At 42.5% G+C, this 18,097-nt stretch overlaps 1 protein-coding gene across 1 annotated transcript in view; it reads left to right on the top strand.

Moving 5' to 3' along the window:
- Positions 1-654: 654 nt before the first annotated feature.
- Positions 655-18,097, top strand: part of LOC122558122 (mucin-2) — an 81,910-nt gene continuing 64,467 nt past the window's right edge. The window contains exons 1-7 of the mRNA XM_043706440.1: positions 655-667; positions 5,872-6,133; positions 8,014-8,128; positions 14,013-14,100; positions 14,185-14,294; positions 16,566-16,785; positions 16,901-17,026. Of these exons, the coding sequence (XP_043562375.1) occupies positions 655-667; positions 5,872-6,133; positions 8,014-8,128; positions 14,013-14,100; positions 14,185-14,294; positions 16,566-16,785; positions 16,901-17,026 (934 nt within the window). The remainder of the gene's footprint in view (positions 668-5,871; positions 6,134-8,013; positions 8,129-14,012; positions 14,101-14,184; positions 14,295-16,565; positions 16,786-16,900; positions 17,027-18,097) is intronic.

Below are 18,097 nucleotides of genomic sequence, written 5' to 3'. Positions count from 1 at the left end.
AGTTATTCTGCAGCTCTACAGAGCCCTGGTTAGATAACACTTGGAATATTGTGTTCAGTTCTGGTTACCTCATTATAGGAAGATGTGGAAGCTTTAGAGAGGATGCAGAGGAGATTTATTAGGATACTGTCTGAACTGGAGGCAAGTCTTATGAAGAAAGGTTGAGGTGGCTAGGGTTTTTCTCATTGAAGTGAAAAAGGATGAGAGGGGCCTTGATAGAGATATACAAGAAAAGGAAAGGCATATATAGAATGGATAGTCAGAGGCTTTTTCCAAAAGCAGAAATGGCTATCACAAGAGAGCACAATTTTAAGGTGATTAGAGGAAGGTTCAGGGGAAATGTCAGAGGTAGGTTCTTTATACAGAGAGTGGTGGGTGTGTGGAATGCACTGCCAGCAGTTGTAGTAGAGTCAGATACATTAGGGACATTTTGGCAACTCTTGGATAGGCACTTGGATGATAGTAAAATCAAGGGTAAGTAGGTTAATCTGATCTTAGACTAGGATAAAAGCCGTAGGGTCTGTACTGTGGTGTTAACACTGTGATCCTCTAAGGTTCTCCATATTATCATTTATAGGCTAGTGTCATAATTGGAAGAGCTGTCTCACAGATGAGTCAAGCAATACTCACAGTTTCATGTCAATATCCTAGACAATGCCATTCCTGGGTATGTGAGAGTGGCAGCACGGTGGTATGCACTTGGAAGTATGTTGTCCTGCACCTACTCAGTTTTTGACTGTACGCAAAGAACAAAGAAAATTACAGCACAGGAACAGGCCCTTTGGCCCTCCAAGCCTGTGCCGATCTGAATCCTTTATCTAAGCCTGTTGCCTATTTTCTAAGGATCTATATCCCTTTCCTCCCTGCCCATTCATGTATCTGTCTAGATACATCTTAAATGACGCTGTTGTGCTCACCTCTACCACCTCGGCTGGCAACATGCTCCAGGCACCCACCACCCTCTGCGTAAAGAACTTTCCATGTATGTCTCTCGTAAACTTTTCCCCTCTCACCTTGAACTCATGTTCCCATAGTCATTCAGTCCCCAACTCTGGGAAAAAGATTTTTGCTATCCACCCTGTCTGTCTGTCTGTACCTCTCATGATTTTGTAAACCTCAATCAGGTCCCCCCCTCAACCTCCATCTTTCTAATGAAAATAATTCTAATCTACTCAACGTCGCCTCATAGCTAGCACCCTCCATACCAGGCAACATCCTGATGAACCTCCTGTGCACCCTCTCCAAAGCATCCACACTTTTTTGATAATGTGGCGACCAGAACTGTATGCAGAACTGTATATCATTCCACATATGGCCAAATCAAAGTTCATAAAACTGTAACATTACCTGCCGATTTTTGTACTCAATACCCTGTCCAATGAAGGAAAGCCTGCCTTATGCGTCCTTGATCACTCTATTGATGTGCATTGCCACCTTCAGGGTACAATAGACCTGAACGCCCAGATCTCTCTGGATATCAATTTTTCTCATGGCTTTACCATTTACCCTTAGTATAGTTCGCTCTTGAATTGGATCTTCCAAAATGCATCACCTCACATTTGCCCGGATTGAACTCCATCTTTCATTTCTCTATTCAACTCTCCAATCTATCTATATTCTGCTGCATTCTCTGACAGTACCCTTCACTATCTGCTACTCCACCAATCTTAGTGTCATCTGCAAATTTGCTAATCAGACCACCTATACCTTCCTCCAGATCATTTATGTATATCACAAACAACAATGGTCCCAACACAGATCTCTGTGGAACACCACTGGTCACAGTTCGCCATTTTGAGAAACTTCCTTCCATTATTACTCTCTGACTCCTGCTGGCCAGCCAATTCTCTATCCATCTAGCTAGTACACCTGGACCCTATGCGACTTGACCTTCTCCGTCATCCTACCGTGGGGCACCTTATCAAACACCTTACTGATGGCCATGTTTATGACATCTACAGCCCTTCCCTCATCAATCAACTTTGTCACTTCCTCAAAGAATTCTATTCATTTGGTGAGACATGACCTTCCCTACACAAAACCATATTGCCTATCAATGATAAGCCTATTTTCTTCCAAATGTAAATAGATCCTTTCCCTCAGTATCTACTCCAGCAGCTTCCCAACCATTGATGTCAAGCACACCGGTCTTTACTTACCTGGATTATCCTTCTTAAACAAGGGGACAACATTAGTAATTCTCCAGTCCTCTGGGACCTCACCCGTGTTCAAGGATGCTGCAGAGATATCTGTTAAGGCCCCAGCTATTTCCTCTCTCGCTTCCCTCAGTAACCTGGGATAGATCCTATTCAGACCTGGCGACTTGTCCACCTTAATGCCTTTTAGAATATCCAACACTTCCTCCCTCCTTTGCCAACTTGACCTAGAGTAATCAACATCTATTCCGATGCAAAGTACTCGTTAAGAATCTCACCCATTTTCTCTGACTCCACGCATAACTTTCTTCCTTTGTCCTTGAGTGGGCCAACCCTTTCTTTAGTTATCTTCTTGCTCCTTATATATGAATAAAAGGCTTTGGGATTTTCCTTAACCCGGTTTGCGAAAGATATTTCATGACCCCCTTTAAGGCCTCGTTTCAGATTCGTCGTACTTTCTATTAGAGATACTATTAGATTACTTACAGTGTGGAAACAGGCCCTTCGGCCCAACAAGTCCACACCAACCTTCCAAAGCACAACCCACCCAGACCCATTCCCCTACATTTACCTCTTCACCTAACACTATGGGCAATTTAGCATGGCCAATTCACCTACATTTTTGGACTGTGGGAGGAAACCAGAGCACCCAGAGGAAACCCACGCAGACAGAGGGAGAATGTGCAAACTCCACACAGAGAGTCGCCTGAGGCGGGAATTGAACCTGGGTCTCTGGTGATGTGAGGCAGCAGTGCTAACCACTGTGCCACCGTACCGCCCACTATTTCCCAATATTCTTCCAAAGCTTCGTCTCTTTTCAGTTGCCTGTACCTCATGTATGATTCCTTTTCTTAGCTAGTCTCAAAATTTCATGGTTCCCTAATCTTGCCATTTCTATCCTCATTTTCACAGGGACATGAGTGTCCTGCACTCTAATCAATCTCTTTTTAAAAGTCTCCCGCTTATCAAATGGGGATTTACCTTCAAATAGCTGCTCCCAATCCATACGCCCCAGCTTGTGCTGAATTTTGCTATAGTTGGCCTTTCCCCAATTTACCACTCTTCCTAAATTGTGTGTGTGGCATCAAGAAAGCCTAGCAAAACTGGAGTCAATGAGAATCGGGAGGAAAACTCTCCACTGACTGGAGTCATACCTAAGGAAGATGGTTTTGGTTGTTGGATATCAGTCATCTCAGCTCCAGGACACCTTTGTCAGAGTTCCTCAGGGTAATGTGCTCGGCACAACAATGTTCAACTGCTTCATCAATTCCCTCCCTTCCATTTTAAAGTCAGAAGTGGGGATGTTCACTGATATTGCACAATGTTCTGCATTTGTGACTTACTAGGCACTGAAGCAGTCCATGTCCAAATGCAGCAAGACCTGGATGATATTCAGGTTCGGGCTGACAAATGGAAAGTAGCATTTGTGCCACACAAATTCCAGGCAATGACCATCTCTATTAAGAGAGAATCCAACAGTCACCCCTTGACATTCAGTGACATTAACATTTCTGAATCCCCTATTAGCAACATTCTGAGGTAACCCATGACCAGAAACTGAACTAGACTAGCCATAGTGGGCGGCACTGTGGCACAGTGGTTAGCACTGTTTCTCTCACAGCGCCAGAGACCCGGGTTCAATTCCCGCCTCAGGCAACTGACTGTGTGGAGTTTGCACATTCTCCCCGTGTCTGTGTGGGTTTCCTCCGGTTGCTCTGGTTTCCTCCAACAGTCCAAAAATGGTCAGGTGAATTGGCCACACTAAATTGCCCGTAGTGTTAGGTAAGGGGTAAATGTAGGGGAATGGGTCTGGGTTGGTTGTGCTTCAGCGGGTCGGCGTGGACTTGTTGGGCCGAAGGGCCTGTTTCCACACTGCAAGTAATCTAATCTAATCATATAAATATAGTTGCTACAAAAGCAGATGAGAGGCTAGGATTCCTGCAGCTAGTAACTCACTACCTGAGTCCCAAAGGCTGTCTGCCATCTACAAGGCAGCAGTCATTTATATGGTGAAATGCTCCCCATTTGCCTGGATGGGTGCAGCCCAGCAGCACTCAAGAATCTCAATACCAACAGGAACAAATCAGCCCACTTGATTGGCATCATATCCACAAACATTGACTCCCTCCTCCACTGATAGTTAGTAGCAAAGTGTGTATCATCTACAAGGTGCATTGGAGAAAGACTTAGACAGCACTGTCCAAACCTATAACCAGTACAATCCAGAAGGACCAGGGAAGAGGTACATGGGAATACCACCAACTGCAAGTTCCCCTCTGAGTCACTCAAGATCCTGACTTGGAAAGATATAACTGTTCCTTTCACGCCACTGGGTCAAAATCTTGGAATTCCCTTTCTAATGGCAATGTGAGTCGACCTATAGCTCTTGGATTGCAGCAGTTCAAGAAAAAAGAACAAAAGAGAAATACAGCACAGGAACAGGTCCTTCATCTCTAGAAGCCTGTGTCATTCACCATGCCCTAACAAAACAGGCCTTCTGCCCTTATTCAGTCCATAGCCCTCTATTCCCTCCCTGTTCATGTAACCATCCAGATGCCTCTTAAATGTCGCCAACATACCTGCTTCCAGCACCTCTTCTGGCAGCACGCCCCAGGCTCCTACCACACACTGCATGAAAAACTTCCCTCGCAGACAGGTACAATTACAACGTTTAAAAGGCATCTGGATAGGTGTATGAATAAGAAGGGTATAGAGGGTAATGCTGGTAATTTGGGATGGCTGGTCAGCGCAGATATGATGGGCCAAAGGATCTGTTTCTGTGCTGTATGACTGTATGACTCTATTAATCTCCCTTAAACTTTTCCCCTCTCACCTTGAACTTGTGGCCCCTTGTAGTTGAAACTTCAACCCAGGGAAAAAGCCTCTGACTATCCACCCTATGTATACCTCTCATAATTTTGTAGACCTCTATAGCAGCTGTCTTTACAGTGAAAACAATCCTAGTCTTTTTCAACTTTCCTTGCAACCATAGGCTGCTCGTCATCACCTTCTCAAAAGAAAGTAGGCAATAAGTTAGGATTAATCCTTGGCAAAACATTGTAGGCTGAAGGGCCTGTTCTGTGCTGTATTTTTCTATGTTCTATGTTCTAAGTGCTTTCCCAGCCACTGATGGCCACATCCAATGAGTGAATTTTAAAAATGAAGTTCTTGGAAACAGTTTTGAAACAGAGCAGAATTGGATTTCTGCATGAGATCTAAGGAGATAGTGATCCATTGAAGGGAGGAGCTGGTAGTTATATTTCTTAGGAACTTGAAAAAAGTCAGCCTATGAAAGATGTTTTCATAGAGCAGCCAATGTCAACCTTATCTTCTTGTATACATAGTGCTCTATATTTCTTGCAAAACAATAATCAGGTTTATAAACAAAAAATGATCAGAAGGATGTTATCAAAGTCAATAATTTACATTATTTCTTCACTCAGAGAAAAGCCTAAGAAAACAAATATAGGAGATTTGAGGTAAAAAAAAAAGGAAACTGCTGGAGAAACTCAGCAGGTCTGGCAACACCTGTGGAGAGAGAAACAGAGTTAATGTTTTGAGTCTGGTATGACACTTGACTCAAAAAATTAATTCTGTTCCTCTCTCCACAGATGCTGCCAGACTTGCAGAGTTTCCCCTGCACTTTCTGTTTTAACAATCAAATTTTTTTATTGATTTCATTCATGAAGTTTAATTGTCTATTTTCACTTCGTAGGTCACAATCCAAACCACAATTTTCGTGTTTGCAGTACCTGGGGAAATTATCACTTTAAAACCTTTGATGGTGACTTTTATTATTTTCCTGGAACTTGCAATTATGTCTTCGCTTCCCAATGTTTAAGTAGTTATGAGGAATTCAACATCCAGATGAGACGTTCCATTGTCAATGGCTTTCCAAGGATTACTCACATTGTCCTGAAAGTTGATGGAGCAGTTATTGAAGTACAGAATTCAATTATTTCAGCCGATGATAATCTGTAAGTGTTTTATTATTTGAAGCTCTTATACCAGATCTGCACAGTTTAGTCTGGTGGGAGAAGAGGGGTGGGAAGGTTGCTTTGTCGAATTATGATCTGGATTTTCTAAACACAATTGGGAAAATAATGATCCAGATATTTCTTGGTCCCAAACTTATGGCTCAACTGTGTTGCTGACTTGACCATGTTTTTAAATGCTCTAATTGATAAGGAGGTGAATTGAGCATCCATTAGGGGAATGAAACACAGGGCAACTGTGCAAAACTAAGGTACTGCTCTCTTCCTAGTGCAAGCTACTCAAGGTCCTGACAGTTTTAAACATGAAAGAAATATCTTCTGTCACTCTGCAATGGGCCTGCCTAATTTGCACCAGAATCAGGTTAATTGAAATAGCCACTAAAAATGACAGTGTCGATGTGCTAAATGAACTTTAGTACCTTGTTAATTGGAAGCGAATGTGTACCCGTTCCTTCTTCCTGCCAGTATTTTGAAAATTGAACACAGTCCTGGAGGAGTTCAGATCCAGAGACAGGGTCTATATATTTTAATGTCACCCATACCGAATCCTTACTCTGCAGGCGTTTGAAAACAAGCCCATACTGTGTTACAAGGTTAAAAAAAAGTGTGTAGCATATCAAACTCACAGCAGTCTTTTCCCCCACAAGAACCACAATCCAATCCTATTGTCCTGCTCATGCTCCCTGAACCATAACATTTCTCTTTGCAAACATCAAACGAGAAAATAATTTCTGGATTCTGCATCACCAACGACATTCTGATCACTTCTGTGTAGTGAATTTTCTCAAACTTATCCTCTTAATCCTCCTGTGATCTTACATTTGGTTGTCTTGTTACAATTTTACTGAATGATGAAATCATTCATCATAACCATCTTGAGCAGCTCCAACAGGTCAGCCATTACCTCCTTCTTACCAGTGAACACAGCCGAAACTCCTCAAGTCTCACTTTTGAAGGACACTCCATTACTGAATCTTCACAGCATCTGTGAAGAGAAAGCAGAATTACTTTCAGTCCAGTGACCTTTATCAGAACTTATTTTAGCTAGGAAAAGGTTGGTCGATATCCTGAAGTTGGGGTGGGAGGAGAGTGAGGAGTAAACAATAGGTGGAGTTGGAGCTCAAAGAAGGAGCAAAACAATTGGGCAGAGAAAGGAGTAGGTAAAGATCAGCCTGGAAGAACCAATAGCTGCTAATGGACTCCATTAATGGCTGGCAATGCGTTGCTTGTGGCACATAGATGCTTGATGACTGGCACAGACAATGACGGGCAAAAGGGATTCTGTCCATGCCGACTCTATCGGCTGCAGTAACTTACTGAGGGGCATTCCAAAGCACCTTCCAAATGTGTGGCCTCTCCGACCTAGAATGACAAGGCAGAAAATAAATGCCTAGGAACACCATTGCCTGCAAGTTTCCCATGAAGTCATGCACCCACATGCTGGCTTTAGAAATATATCAGCTTCTTTCACTATTACCAAATTAAAATCCTGGAACTTGCACCTACCATATGTGGAAGTTCAAGAAGGTGGATCACCATTATGTTCCCAACAGAAGTTAGGGATGGGCAATAAATACACACCTTGCCAGAAATGCTGATATTTTATGAAACAAATAAATTGCATGAGAAAAAGAAGTTCTCTGGTGGTTTGCTGAGGATGGGATAATGGATAAGGATGATAAAATATGAGTGATGGTTTTGGACAGGTTGTAATTTGTTCAGGAGCTAAATCTGTTGGATAGAGTTGCAAATAAAAATAACAAATAAACAATTTGTTTTGTAAGCCTGTAATATATTTCTGAAATAATTAAATTCAAGGCCATATTGAAAACATTTATAATTTTTTGCTTCTTTTATTGTAGTGTGACATTACCTTACACCCATTCTGGGATTGTGATTGAGAAAGTCAGTAATTACACTCGAATCACTGCAAAGATTGGCTTGACTCTTATTTGGAATGGAGGTGACGCCCTCACGGTATGTGCATCATTACATTAGCAGCTATTTGAATATAACCCACCATTTTCCAACCCTTAACTAAGAAATCATGGACATGATGGTATTGTCTCTGGACTAAAGAGTTTGAATCTCACACGGCAGATGGTGAAATATACTTCCTAAATCCAGGATTAAAAGCTGGAAAAACTCATCTGGTTCACGAATACCATCTGGTATCTAAATCTGCTATCCCACCATCTGGTTTGCATGTGACCTCAGATCCATTGACTCATAAATGCCCTCCGACATGGCAGAACAAACTTCTCAATTGTATCTAACTGCTGCAAATTCTGAGCAAAAGGAACAAAATCAGATGGAACATCCAGCATCTACTAAGGCATCAGAAATGACAAATACATACTCTGTCAACCATGCCAAAGTTGGGAAAGCTACCTCATGGACTATTCAAATAACAGCCTGACAGACTCATTCTTATAGACCCATATCTGATAGGCAATGTGTCAGTCGCCATTATAATCACATCTGGCTATGTCCTGCCTGAACAGGGCAGGCTCATCAGAAGTGGAAACATAATGGTACACAGTTGAGATGGAATTGACTCCAGATCCCATGACATCTCAGTACATTAGATTAAACATGGTCAAATAAATTTCTTGCTGGTTACTACCAACCATAGTCTCCCCCACACATCAGATGATGAATCATTTTTCCTCCATATTGAGCACTTGAAGAAAGCATGAGGTTGACAAGACCAACAGAATGTACTCATGGTGGGACCATCACCTGGCCAAGTGACAAAGGGCATACCTGATGGCTGGACATGCATTTGTGGTTAGAGAACTAACAAGAGGTGAAAAAACATATTTGACTCTATCCTCACCAATTTACTTGAGGCAGATACATCCATCATGATAGTACCAGTGGAGATGATTGTGGTGACACGGTTCTTCCTTTAATTTTAGGATATCCTCATTGTGCTATATGGCACTATCACTGTGCTAACTAGGACAGGTCTCAAACTGATCTAGGAGCTCAAGACTAGGCACCTAAGGGGCATTGAGTCTGGCATATCCCCCATTCTATCACCACCAAGCCAGGAGATCAACCCTGGTTCAACAAAGAGCACAAGAAGGCATGTCAAGAGTTGCAGCAGGTGTATCTACAAATGAAGTATCAACCAGATGAAGCTACAACACTGGACTAATTATGTGCCAAACAGCATAAGTAGTATGTCATTTACAAAAAAAAAGCCACTCCACAACCAATGAATCAGATCTATGTTCTGTAATCCTGCCACATCCAGTCATGAATGTGGACAGCTAAACAGCTCAATGGAGAAAGATGCTTCACAAATATTCCCATTCTCAGTGGTGGTGCTGGAGCTATAATCCACATTCAGATTGGCCACAGCTCTCTAGGTCTCCTGTCCCCATGGGGAAAAATTCCCATTCTAATTATTTGAGTACTACTTAAAACTGTATTTTATCACTTTGTGAAAGGCAGATTTCACGGAAAAGAGCCAGCTGACTTTTTGGTTGGTGTGGACCAGGTAATCAGTACCCTTGTAACATCCATCTCTCAGAGGTGAAGAAGAAATGGTGATATACATCCAGATTAGAATGGCACATGATTTGGATTGGAACTTGATCAAGCAATATTAATGTTTTCCAGGTGCTAATGTCTGTTAATCTGGAAGGTGGTTTCTAATAAGCCTTGGAAAATTGCTGACATATCTTGTTGATACTTTTCAAATAAAAGCAAAGTACTGCAGATGTTGGAGATCTGAAATAGAAACAGAAAGTGCTGGAGAAACTTAGCAGGTCTTGCAACATCTGAGGAGAGAGAAATAAAGTTAATATTTACAGTCTGATATGACTTCTTCAGAACTGAATGTGCTCGAAAATGATGACTTTTATAATGTTTACAAATGGATGGAATAAAAGGCAGAGGGAGTACTGATGGTAGTAGAGGTGTGATATATGGATGAAAAATACGTGTGATTTATAGAAAATAGGTCGGCTTTGCTGAGAGCAAACCCATACAAGCAAATGACTTGGGGAATTGAGGGTTGAGAAGGATGTGTAATCAAAATGGCAACAATGTTCATGCTATGAAATCGTTGAAGACCTTGTTGAGTCCTGAAGGCTCTCATGTATTTAAGTAGAAAATGAAGTACTATTCCTCCAGCTTGCATTAGGCTTTACTGGGACTCTGAAGCAGAAATAAACAGAAATGCAGCAACTGTGTTCTAGTGGTGTCGGGAATGAAAGTCCTCAAGTCATGGAGGTCTAAAGCACACAACCATCAAATCTCGGCCAATCAAACACAATCACGAAGCATTCTAATTCCATATTGTATAAAAATAATGGTTAACACTCTGAGACACCATTCAGAAAATGGTGTTCACATTGAGCCACTGTTAGGGCAGCATGGTGGCTCAGTGGTTAGCATTACTGCCTTGCAGCACCAGGGACCCAGGTTCAATTCCAGCCTCGGGCAACTGTCTGTGTGGAGTTTGCACATTCTCCCCATGTCTGTATGGATTTCCTCCAGGTGGTCTGCTTTCCTCTCACAATCCAAAGATGAGCAGGTTAGGTGGATTGGCCATGCTAAATTGGCCATGCTAAATTGCCCATAGTGTTCAGGAATGTGTAGTTAGCAGCATTCGTAGGGGGTAAATATATGGTAATAAGGTAGGGGAATGGGTTTGGGCGTGATACTTTTCAGAGCGCAGGTGTGCACTTGTTGGGCTAAATGGCCTATTTCCACTGTAGGGATTCTATAATTCTAAATTGCCCATAGTGTTCAGGAATGTGTGGGTTCAATGCATTCGTCACGGGTAAATGTAGAGTGTGGGGAATGGGTTTGGGTGGATTGCTGTTGGGAGGGTTGATGTGGACTTGTTGGGTCGTGGCCTGTTTCCACACTGTAGGGATTCTTTAAAAAAAAAACTCAAGTAGATTCCTTTGTCCCACATGGTTTAAAGCTGCTGGAAAGAAGTGAGATTTGCACTCATCTAGGCAACTGGAGAGTTGTGTTAGAACCATCATTTCTGAATGGAATCCTTTATTCTCTGCCCTAACTGATGTAAACAATTCCATTATACATGGTGTCACTCATTAGTAAGGGGTTGATTAATGTCAAGATTAGAGTGGTGCTGGAAAAGCACAGCGGGTCAGGCAGCATCCAAGGAGCAGGAAAATCGACGCTTTGGGCAAAAGCCCTTCATCTGGAATGAGGCAGGGAGCCTCTGGGGTGGAGAGATAAATGGGAGGGGGTGGTAGGGCTCGAGAGAAGGTAGCTAAGAGTACAATAGGTGGATGGAGTTGGGGATGAAGGTGATAGGTTGGAGAGGATGGTGGAGTGGATATGTGGGAAGGAAGATTGGCAGGTTGGACAGGTCATGAGGATGGTACTGAGCTGGCAGGTTGGAACTGCTGTGAGGTGAGAGAAAGGGGAAATGAGGAAACTGGTGAAGTCCACATTGATGCCCTGAGGTTGAAGTTTTCCGAGGCGGAAAATGAGGTGTTCTTCCTCCAGGCGTCGGGTGGTAAGGGAGTGGTCATGGAGGAGGCACAGGACCGGCATGCCCTCGGCAGAGTGGGAGGGGGAGTTGAAATGTTGGGCCCCACGGGGTGGTGGGGTTGATTGGTGAGGGTGCCCTAGAGATATTCCCCAAAGCGATCTGCGATATGGCATCCAGTCTCCTCAATGTAAAGGAGACCGCAACGGATACAATAAATGACATTGGTGGATGTGCAGGTGAAACTTTGATGGTTGTGGAAGGCTCCCTTGGGGCCTTGGATGGAGGTGAGAGGGGAGGTGTGGGCGCAGGTTTTGCAATTCCTGCAGTGGCAGGGGAGGGTGCCAGGATGGGAGGGTGGGTTGTAGGGGGGTGTGGACCTGACCAGGTAGTCAAGGAGGGAACGGTCTTTGCGGAAGGCGGAAAAGGGATGGGGAGGGAAATATATCTCTGGTGGTGGGATCCGTTTGTGGGTGGCGGAAATATCGATGGATGATGTGGTTTATGCGGAGGTTGGTGGGTGGAAGTTGAGCACCAGGGGCGTTCTGTCCTTGCTGCGGTTGGAGGAGTGGGGTTGAGGGCGGAGGTGCGGGACGTGGATGAAATGGGCTGGAGGGCATCTTCAACCATGTGCAAGGGAAATGACGGTCTTTAAAGAAGGAGGCCATCTGGAGTGTTCTGTGGTGGAACTGGTCCTCCTGGAAGCAGATATGGTGGAGGCTGAGGAATTGGGAATACGGGATAGTATTTTTTCAGGAGGTAGGGTGGGAAGAAGTGTAATCCAGGTAGCTGTGGGAGTCGGTGGGTTTGTAAAAAATGTCAGTGTTAAGTTGGTCATCATTAATGGGGATGGAGAGGTCTAGGAAAGGGAGGGAAGTGTCAGAGATGGTCCAGGTGAATTTAAGGTCAGGGTGGAATGTGTTGGTGAAGTTGATGAACTGCTTAACCTCCTCGTGGGAGCACGAGGTAGCACCGATGCAGTCATCAATGTAGCGGAGGAAGAGGTGGGGAGTGATGCCGGTGTAACCATGGAAGATGGACTGTTCTACGTAGCCAATAAAGAGACAGGCATAGCTGGGGCCCACGCGGGTGCCCATGGCTACCCCTTTGGTCTGGAAGAAGTGGGAGGATGCGAAGGAGAAATTGTTAAGAGTGAGGACAAGTTCAGCCAAACGAACGAGAGTGTCAGTGGAAGGGTACTAGTGGGGATGTTGGAGTTGATTAATGCAATTAGCTGAATGCCTACAGTGGTAACAGAATTACACCAGGATCGATCCCTGTATTGACTGGTCGATGCGCCTCAGTGAATGTACGATCAATGGATAATGATGCCTTCACTACTCTGCCACTGCCCTTCCTTCTGTCTGTTAATCAGCCAACCCAGGCCCAATTGCTGCCAACAATGCAGAGTTGGTGTGTAACAAAGCCAGACATTCTAGTTCCAGGATTACTCAAAATAATCCTACAAGGCCATTTTCTACTCATTCACTGAATCATGCTACAGCCCAAATATGATGGACATCATGATTGGGAACAAGGTGTCTGAGCAAAATGTTGGACATCAAAATTTTCATTGAAGGTATTAGGAAACTTAGGGGGACAGATAGGTTTGATAAAAATAAGCTATTTGTTCTAATGTTGAGACTAAGGCTGGGGGCATGGTCTAAGAATCAGGCGAGAAATTAAGAAACAATTCTATACACAAAAGATGATACAGGTCATTCTGCTATAATGCGCATTTCATTAACACAAATGCGCTATAACGCGACTGACGAATTGGGGACATTGTTCCTCAAACATGTGTTGGCTGTAATGCAATTATATCGCCAATACTTTCAGTGTTGTTTCTAAAGTGCAATTTTTCTATAACGCGGGGTTGCACAAGAACGCAACCATTGCACTATTGAAAAAAAATGTAGAAATCCGCAAATCTCTTCCACAAAGAACAATTGAAGCTTGATCAAATATTAATTTTACATTTGAGTTTGACAGGTTTGGTAAATTGTCAAGGAATTTGGGGCAAAGGCAGATGCCAGGATTTGCACACCAGCCACTTTTGAATGGAGATGCAGGAATCTCCTTGATGCTAAACACAAGATCAGCTGCATAAAGTTCACAGAGAAAGCATTAACTGGAGTGCAGTAATCAGAAAGTCTGTGAGATTCAAAATCAGTGGTACACTTTCAGTGGATTCATAATCTGTCTACTCTCCAGTGCACACTTGCACATTGCCAGCCCACCCAAAACAGAACCTGGAGCCTCATATTGCAGTGTCATCTCTAAAATATTCCCATTGACAGACAAAAACTTCTATTCTTCATAATTTACTTGATGCAGCTCATAGTACATTTTTGATTTTCTTTCCTTTTTTTGCATTAGCTTGAACTGGGCCAACAGTTTGTCAACACAACATGTGGACTCTGTGGTGATTTCAATGGCATACGAGATAATGAATTTTTTTCAAACGGTACGTATAAAGGGTACTAGCCATCACATTTGATTAGATAGTTTTATTTCATGTTGTTTATTTATTGATTGTTATTGATTAAAGGATACCACCTGACTCCAATCCAGTATGGAAATTTACAGAAGCTGAACGATCCCAAGGAGCAATGCAATGATGTACCTTCATCTGAACAAAACAAAAATTGTTCAACGTTTGTGAGTCGATGTTTCTTATTAATCTAACCTCCTTTTGGCTTGAATCCATTTTAGCTCTGAGATTTTATTTTAAACATTTGCTTCTGCTAATTATCTACTCCTTTTTCCAAGCTAATTAGACGTTATTAAAGGCTGTGAACAGCGAAAGAGTAAGCTATTTTGATAGTACACATAGCACAGAAGAAGGCCATTTGACCTGTCTGCTGTCTGCATTTAAGGTCCACACAGATCAATTTCCTATCCCATCTTGGTGAAGGTGACATGGTGGTAATGTCAATTTTGGTGGCTCAGTGGTTAGCTCTGCTGTTTCATAGTACCAGGGACTTGGGTTTGATTCCAGCCTCAGGTGACTGTGAGTACAGTTAGCACATTCTCCTGTGTCCGTGTGTTACAGTCCAAAAATGCTTAGGTGGATTGGCCCTGCTAAATTGGCCAAAGTGTGCGGGCTAGGTGGATCAGCCATAGTAAATAAGGAGTGGGAGGCTCGGTGCAGGCTTGGTGGACTGAATGGCCTCTTTTTGCACTGTAGGGATTCTATGATGCCTTTAATGTCACTGGATTAATAACCCAACAGTTGAAGGGAATAGGAATAAAATGTTGTGTTGATAAGGTGAGGTGAAGAGAGAGGGGGATAGTGTAGATCAAGAATATAGACACATCATAAATGATTATAGCTAATGTATGGCCTAATGGTCCCATTTATCATAGAATCCCTACACGGTGGAAACCAGCCATTTGGCCCAACAAGTCCACACCAACTAAGAGTAACCCACCCAGACCCATTCCCCTACCCTATTACTCTACATTTACCCCTAACTAATGCACCTAATCTACACATCCCTGCACACTGTGGGCAATTTAGCATGGCCAATTCACTTAACCTGCACATCTTTGGACTGTGGAAGGAAACTGGAGCACCTGGAGAAAACCCATGCAGACACGGAGAGAATGTGCAAATTTCACACAGACAGTTGCCAGAAGCTGGAATTAAACCTGGATCCCTGACGCTGTGAGGCAGCAGTGCTAAATCACTGAGCCACAATGCTGCCACACTTCTGTCCTTTAAATTCATAGGGACCCATTGTAAATGACAATGTGCTAACTTTATACATTTTAACATTCAGGGTAGCTGATGTTTAGAATGATAATAATTCATTGGTCCATATGGTCCTCTGTGATTAGGATAGAGAGATCCTTGTTCCAACTCAATGTAGTCAAAAATCACATGAGACCAGGTTACAGTCCAGCAGGCTTACTTGAAACCTCAAGTTTTCAGAGTCCCTGCTCCTTTCTCAAGCAGCTAGTGAGAGAAAATACATTGGACACAGAATTTATAAGTAAATGATCAAAGGGTCATACAACTTATGCAAATATATTGAACAAACCAAGATGGCTATTAGGTTTTCATTCAGTTAGAATGGAAGACAGGTTTCAAATGATTATTATGTAAATCCCAGAATTTCTTTCGAGTCACTACCCCAAGATCTTTTACTTATAAATTCTGTGTCCAATGTATTCTCTCTCACTAGCTGCCTGACAAAGGAGCAGTGCTCTGAAAGCTTGCAGTTTCAAATAAACCTGTTAGACTATAACCTGGTTCTTGAGATTTTTGACTTTGTCCACCCCCAGTCCAACACCAGCACTTCCACATCATAACTCAATATAGACATGAGTATTTGGTGCATATACTTGTAGGAAAGATACAAGCGTCTCATACACCGGTGATCCACATCTTTGTTACGAAACATATTAACAATGTGCTGCCACTATTTAAGGAAGGTGGTAAGGACAACTATAGACCAGTGAGTCTGACGTCAGTGATGGGCAAGTTGTTACAGGGAATCCTGAGAGACAGGATGTACATGTATTTGGAAAGGCAAGGATTGATTATGGATAGTCAACATGGCTTTGTGCGTGGGAAATCATGTCTCACAAACTTGATTGAGTCTTTTGATGAAGTAACAAAGAGGATTGATGAGGGCAGAGTGGTGGTATATGTATGGAATGAGCTGCCAGAGGATGCGGTGGAGGCTGGTACAATTGCAACATTGAGAAGACATCTGGATGGGTATATGAATAGGAAAGGTTTGGAGGGATATGGGCCAGGTGCTGGAAGTTGGGATGAGATTGGGTTGGGATATCTGGTCAGCATGGACAAACTGGACCGAAAGGTCTGTTTCCATTCTGTATATCTCTATGACTCTGTGACTGTATGTAATTAAAAGCTGATGCACAATTTGGCCTTTACTTAATAATTTCCTTTCTCCTCAGGAATCCATGTGTGAAAGAGCGCTCACTGATCCAGGTTTTTCCAACTGCTATGATATCTTAGATTTAGCACCTTTTATCAAGAGCTGCATGCTGGATGTGTGCCTGTGCAAGGATTTAGAAAATCCATCATCCTGCATGTGTAATACCTTATCAGAATTTTCTAGACAATGTGCTCATGTTGGAGGTAAACCTAGCAACTGGAGAAGGAAAGAAATGTGTGGCAAGTAGTTTTAAAATTGCTCAACCTCAAGCTCCCCAAACAAAATCACAAAAACCATTATTTTCTCATGGAAATTATGAATATATTAAATGTTGGCACTGTATCTCTATTACAGAGAAGACTTGCCAGTTTAATATGACCTATGAGGAGTGTGGTATTCCATGTGCAGACACATGCTCAAATCCTGATAGGAGCCGGATGTGTGAGGACCACTGCATTGATGGCTGCTTCTGTGCTCCAAGTAAGATACAATGCCTCAAAGTATTGTTCAGTTGAATACTAACTGTATGTGATGGTTTTCCCTTGTTTAATAAGGGGGAGGAGTTTATGTGTCAAAAGCACTTTGACTAAAAGCTGACATGAAAATTTACCTTAGCACAGCTATTACAATCTAAAGGAATATTACCAAAATATTTAACTGTCCTTCACCCATACTGATGGTGACTGAACTGTTCACTATAAGTATTTTCTATTCTTGTTTCAGATTTCCAACATTTTTCAATGTTTTCTTTATATTTTCAAGTTTACTTACGTTACTGTGTTCATGATTTTAAGATGTGTTGGCAAGGCTTTATCGCTGATTTTATCACTGAGGCAGGAGCTATACTATACTTATATTTATCTAAAGCAAACTGCTAATACTATTGAAATCAATATTTTCAGATTTACCTTAACTGAAATAAAAGTAGGGTTATAATTAAGGTAGCCATCATGATTAAATTTCAGGATCTGATATTTCAGAGGAATTGTAATACAACAAATTGTGTAAATCCCTTATGCATAAAAAGTAATAGCAAGACATTCAAAATGGTAGGAAGAGGGATAATGGATGCTTCAGCCACCACAGTAATGTACAAAGCCCATGTGAAATTTTGTTCAAGCAGAACAGAACTGTAAACAGGCAAGCACTGCCTGCCTATGCTTCCCCATATTAAATGTTCTTAAGTTTGATTGACATGTTATTTTCCAGGACAGGAGCCTTGTGGGATCTTGCTGCCCACTGAGATGTTAATTCTGGGGCAACAAAGTGTCATCTTTCCCAGTTGCTACAATTTTCTTTGAAGCCTTATTAGTTGTGTCAGTGCAGTTTGAAAACATTAAAGATTTCTTCCACATTAGCGTCTCAGAGCCTGACTGTAGGTAGGCTTCCTGAGACACACACACACAGGGCTGGGAATGGAGAGGGGGATATTTGCTGAGGTTTTCTTGGGATTTTCCTGCTGTTTGTGTGATTCCTAGAATTAATCTCTGTCTCTGTCCCTGTCTGTCTGCCTCTGTGTGTGTCTCTCTCTGTCTCTGTCCCTCTCTCTCT

Source organism: Chiloscyllium plagiosum, chromosome 16 (genome assembly GCF_004010195.1).
Source record: "Chiloscyllium plagiosum isolate BGI_BamShark_2017 chromosome 16, ASM401019v2, whole genome shotgun sequence".
Classification (NCBI taxonomy): Eukaryota; Metazoa; Chordata; class Chondrichthyes; order Orectolobiformes; family Hemiscylliidae; genus Chiloscyllium; species Chiloscyllium plagiosum.
The sequence above is the reverse complement of the archived record's forward strand: the minus strand, read 5'-3'. Positions and strand labels throughout refer to the sequence as shown.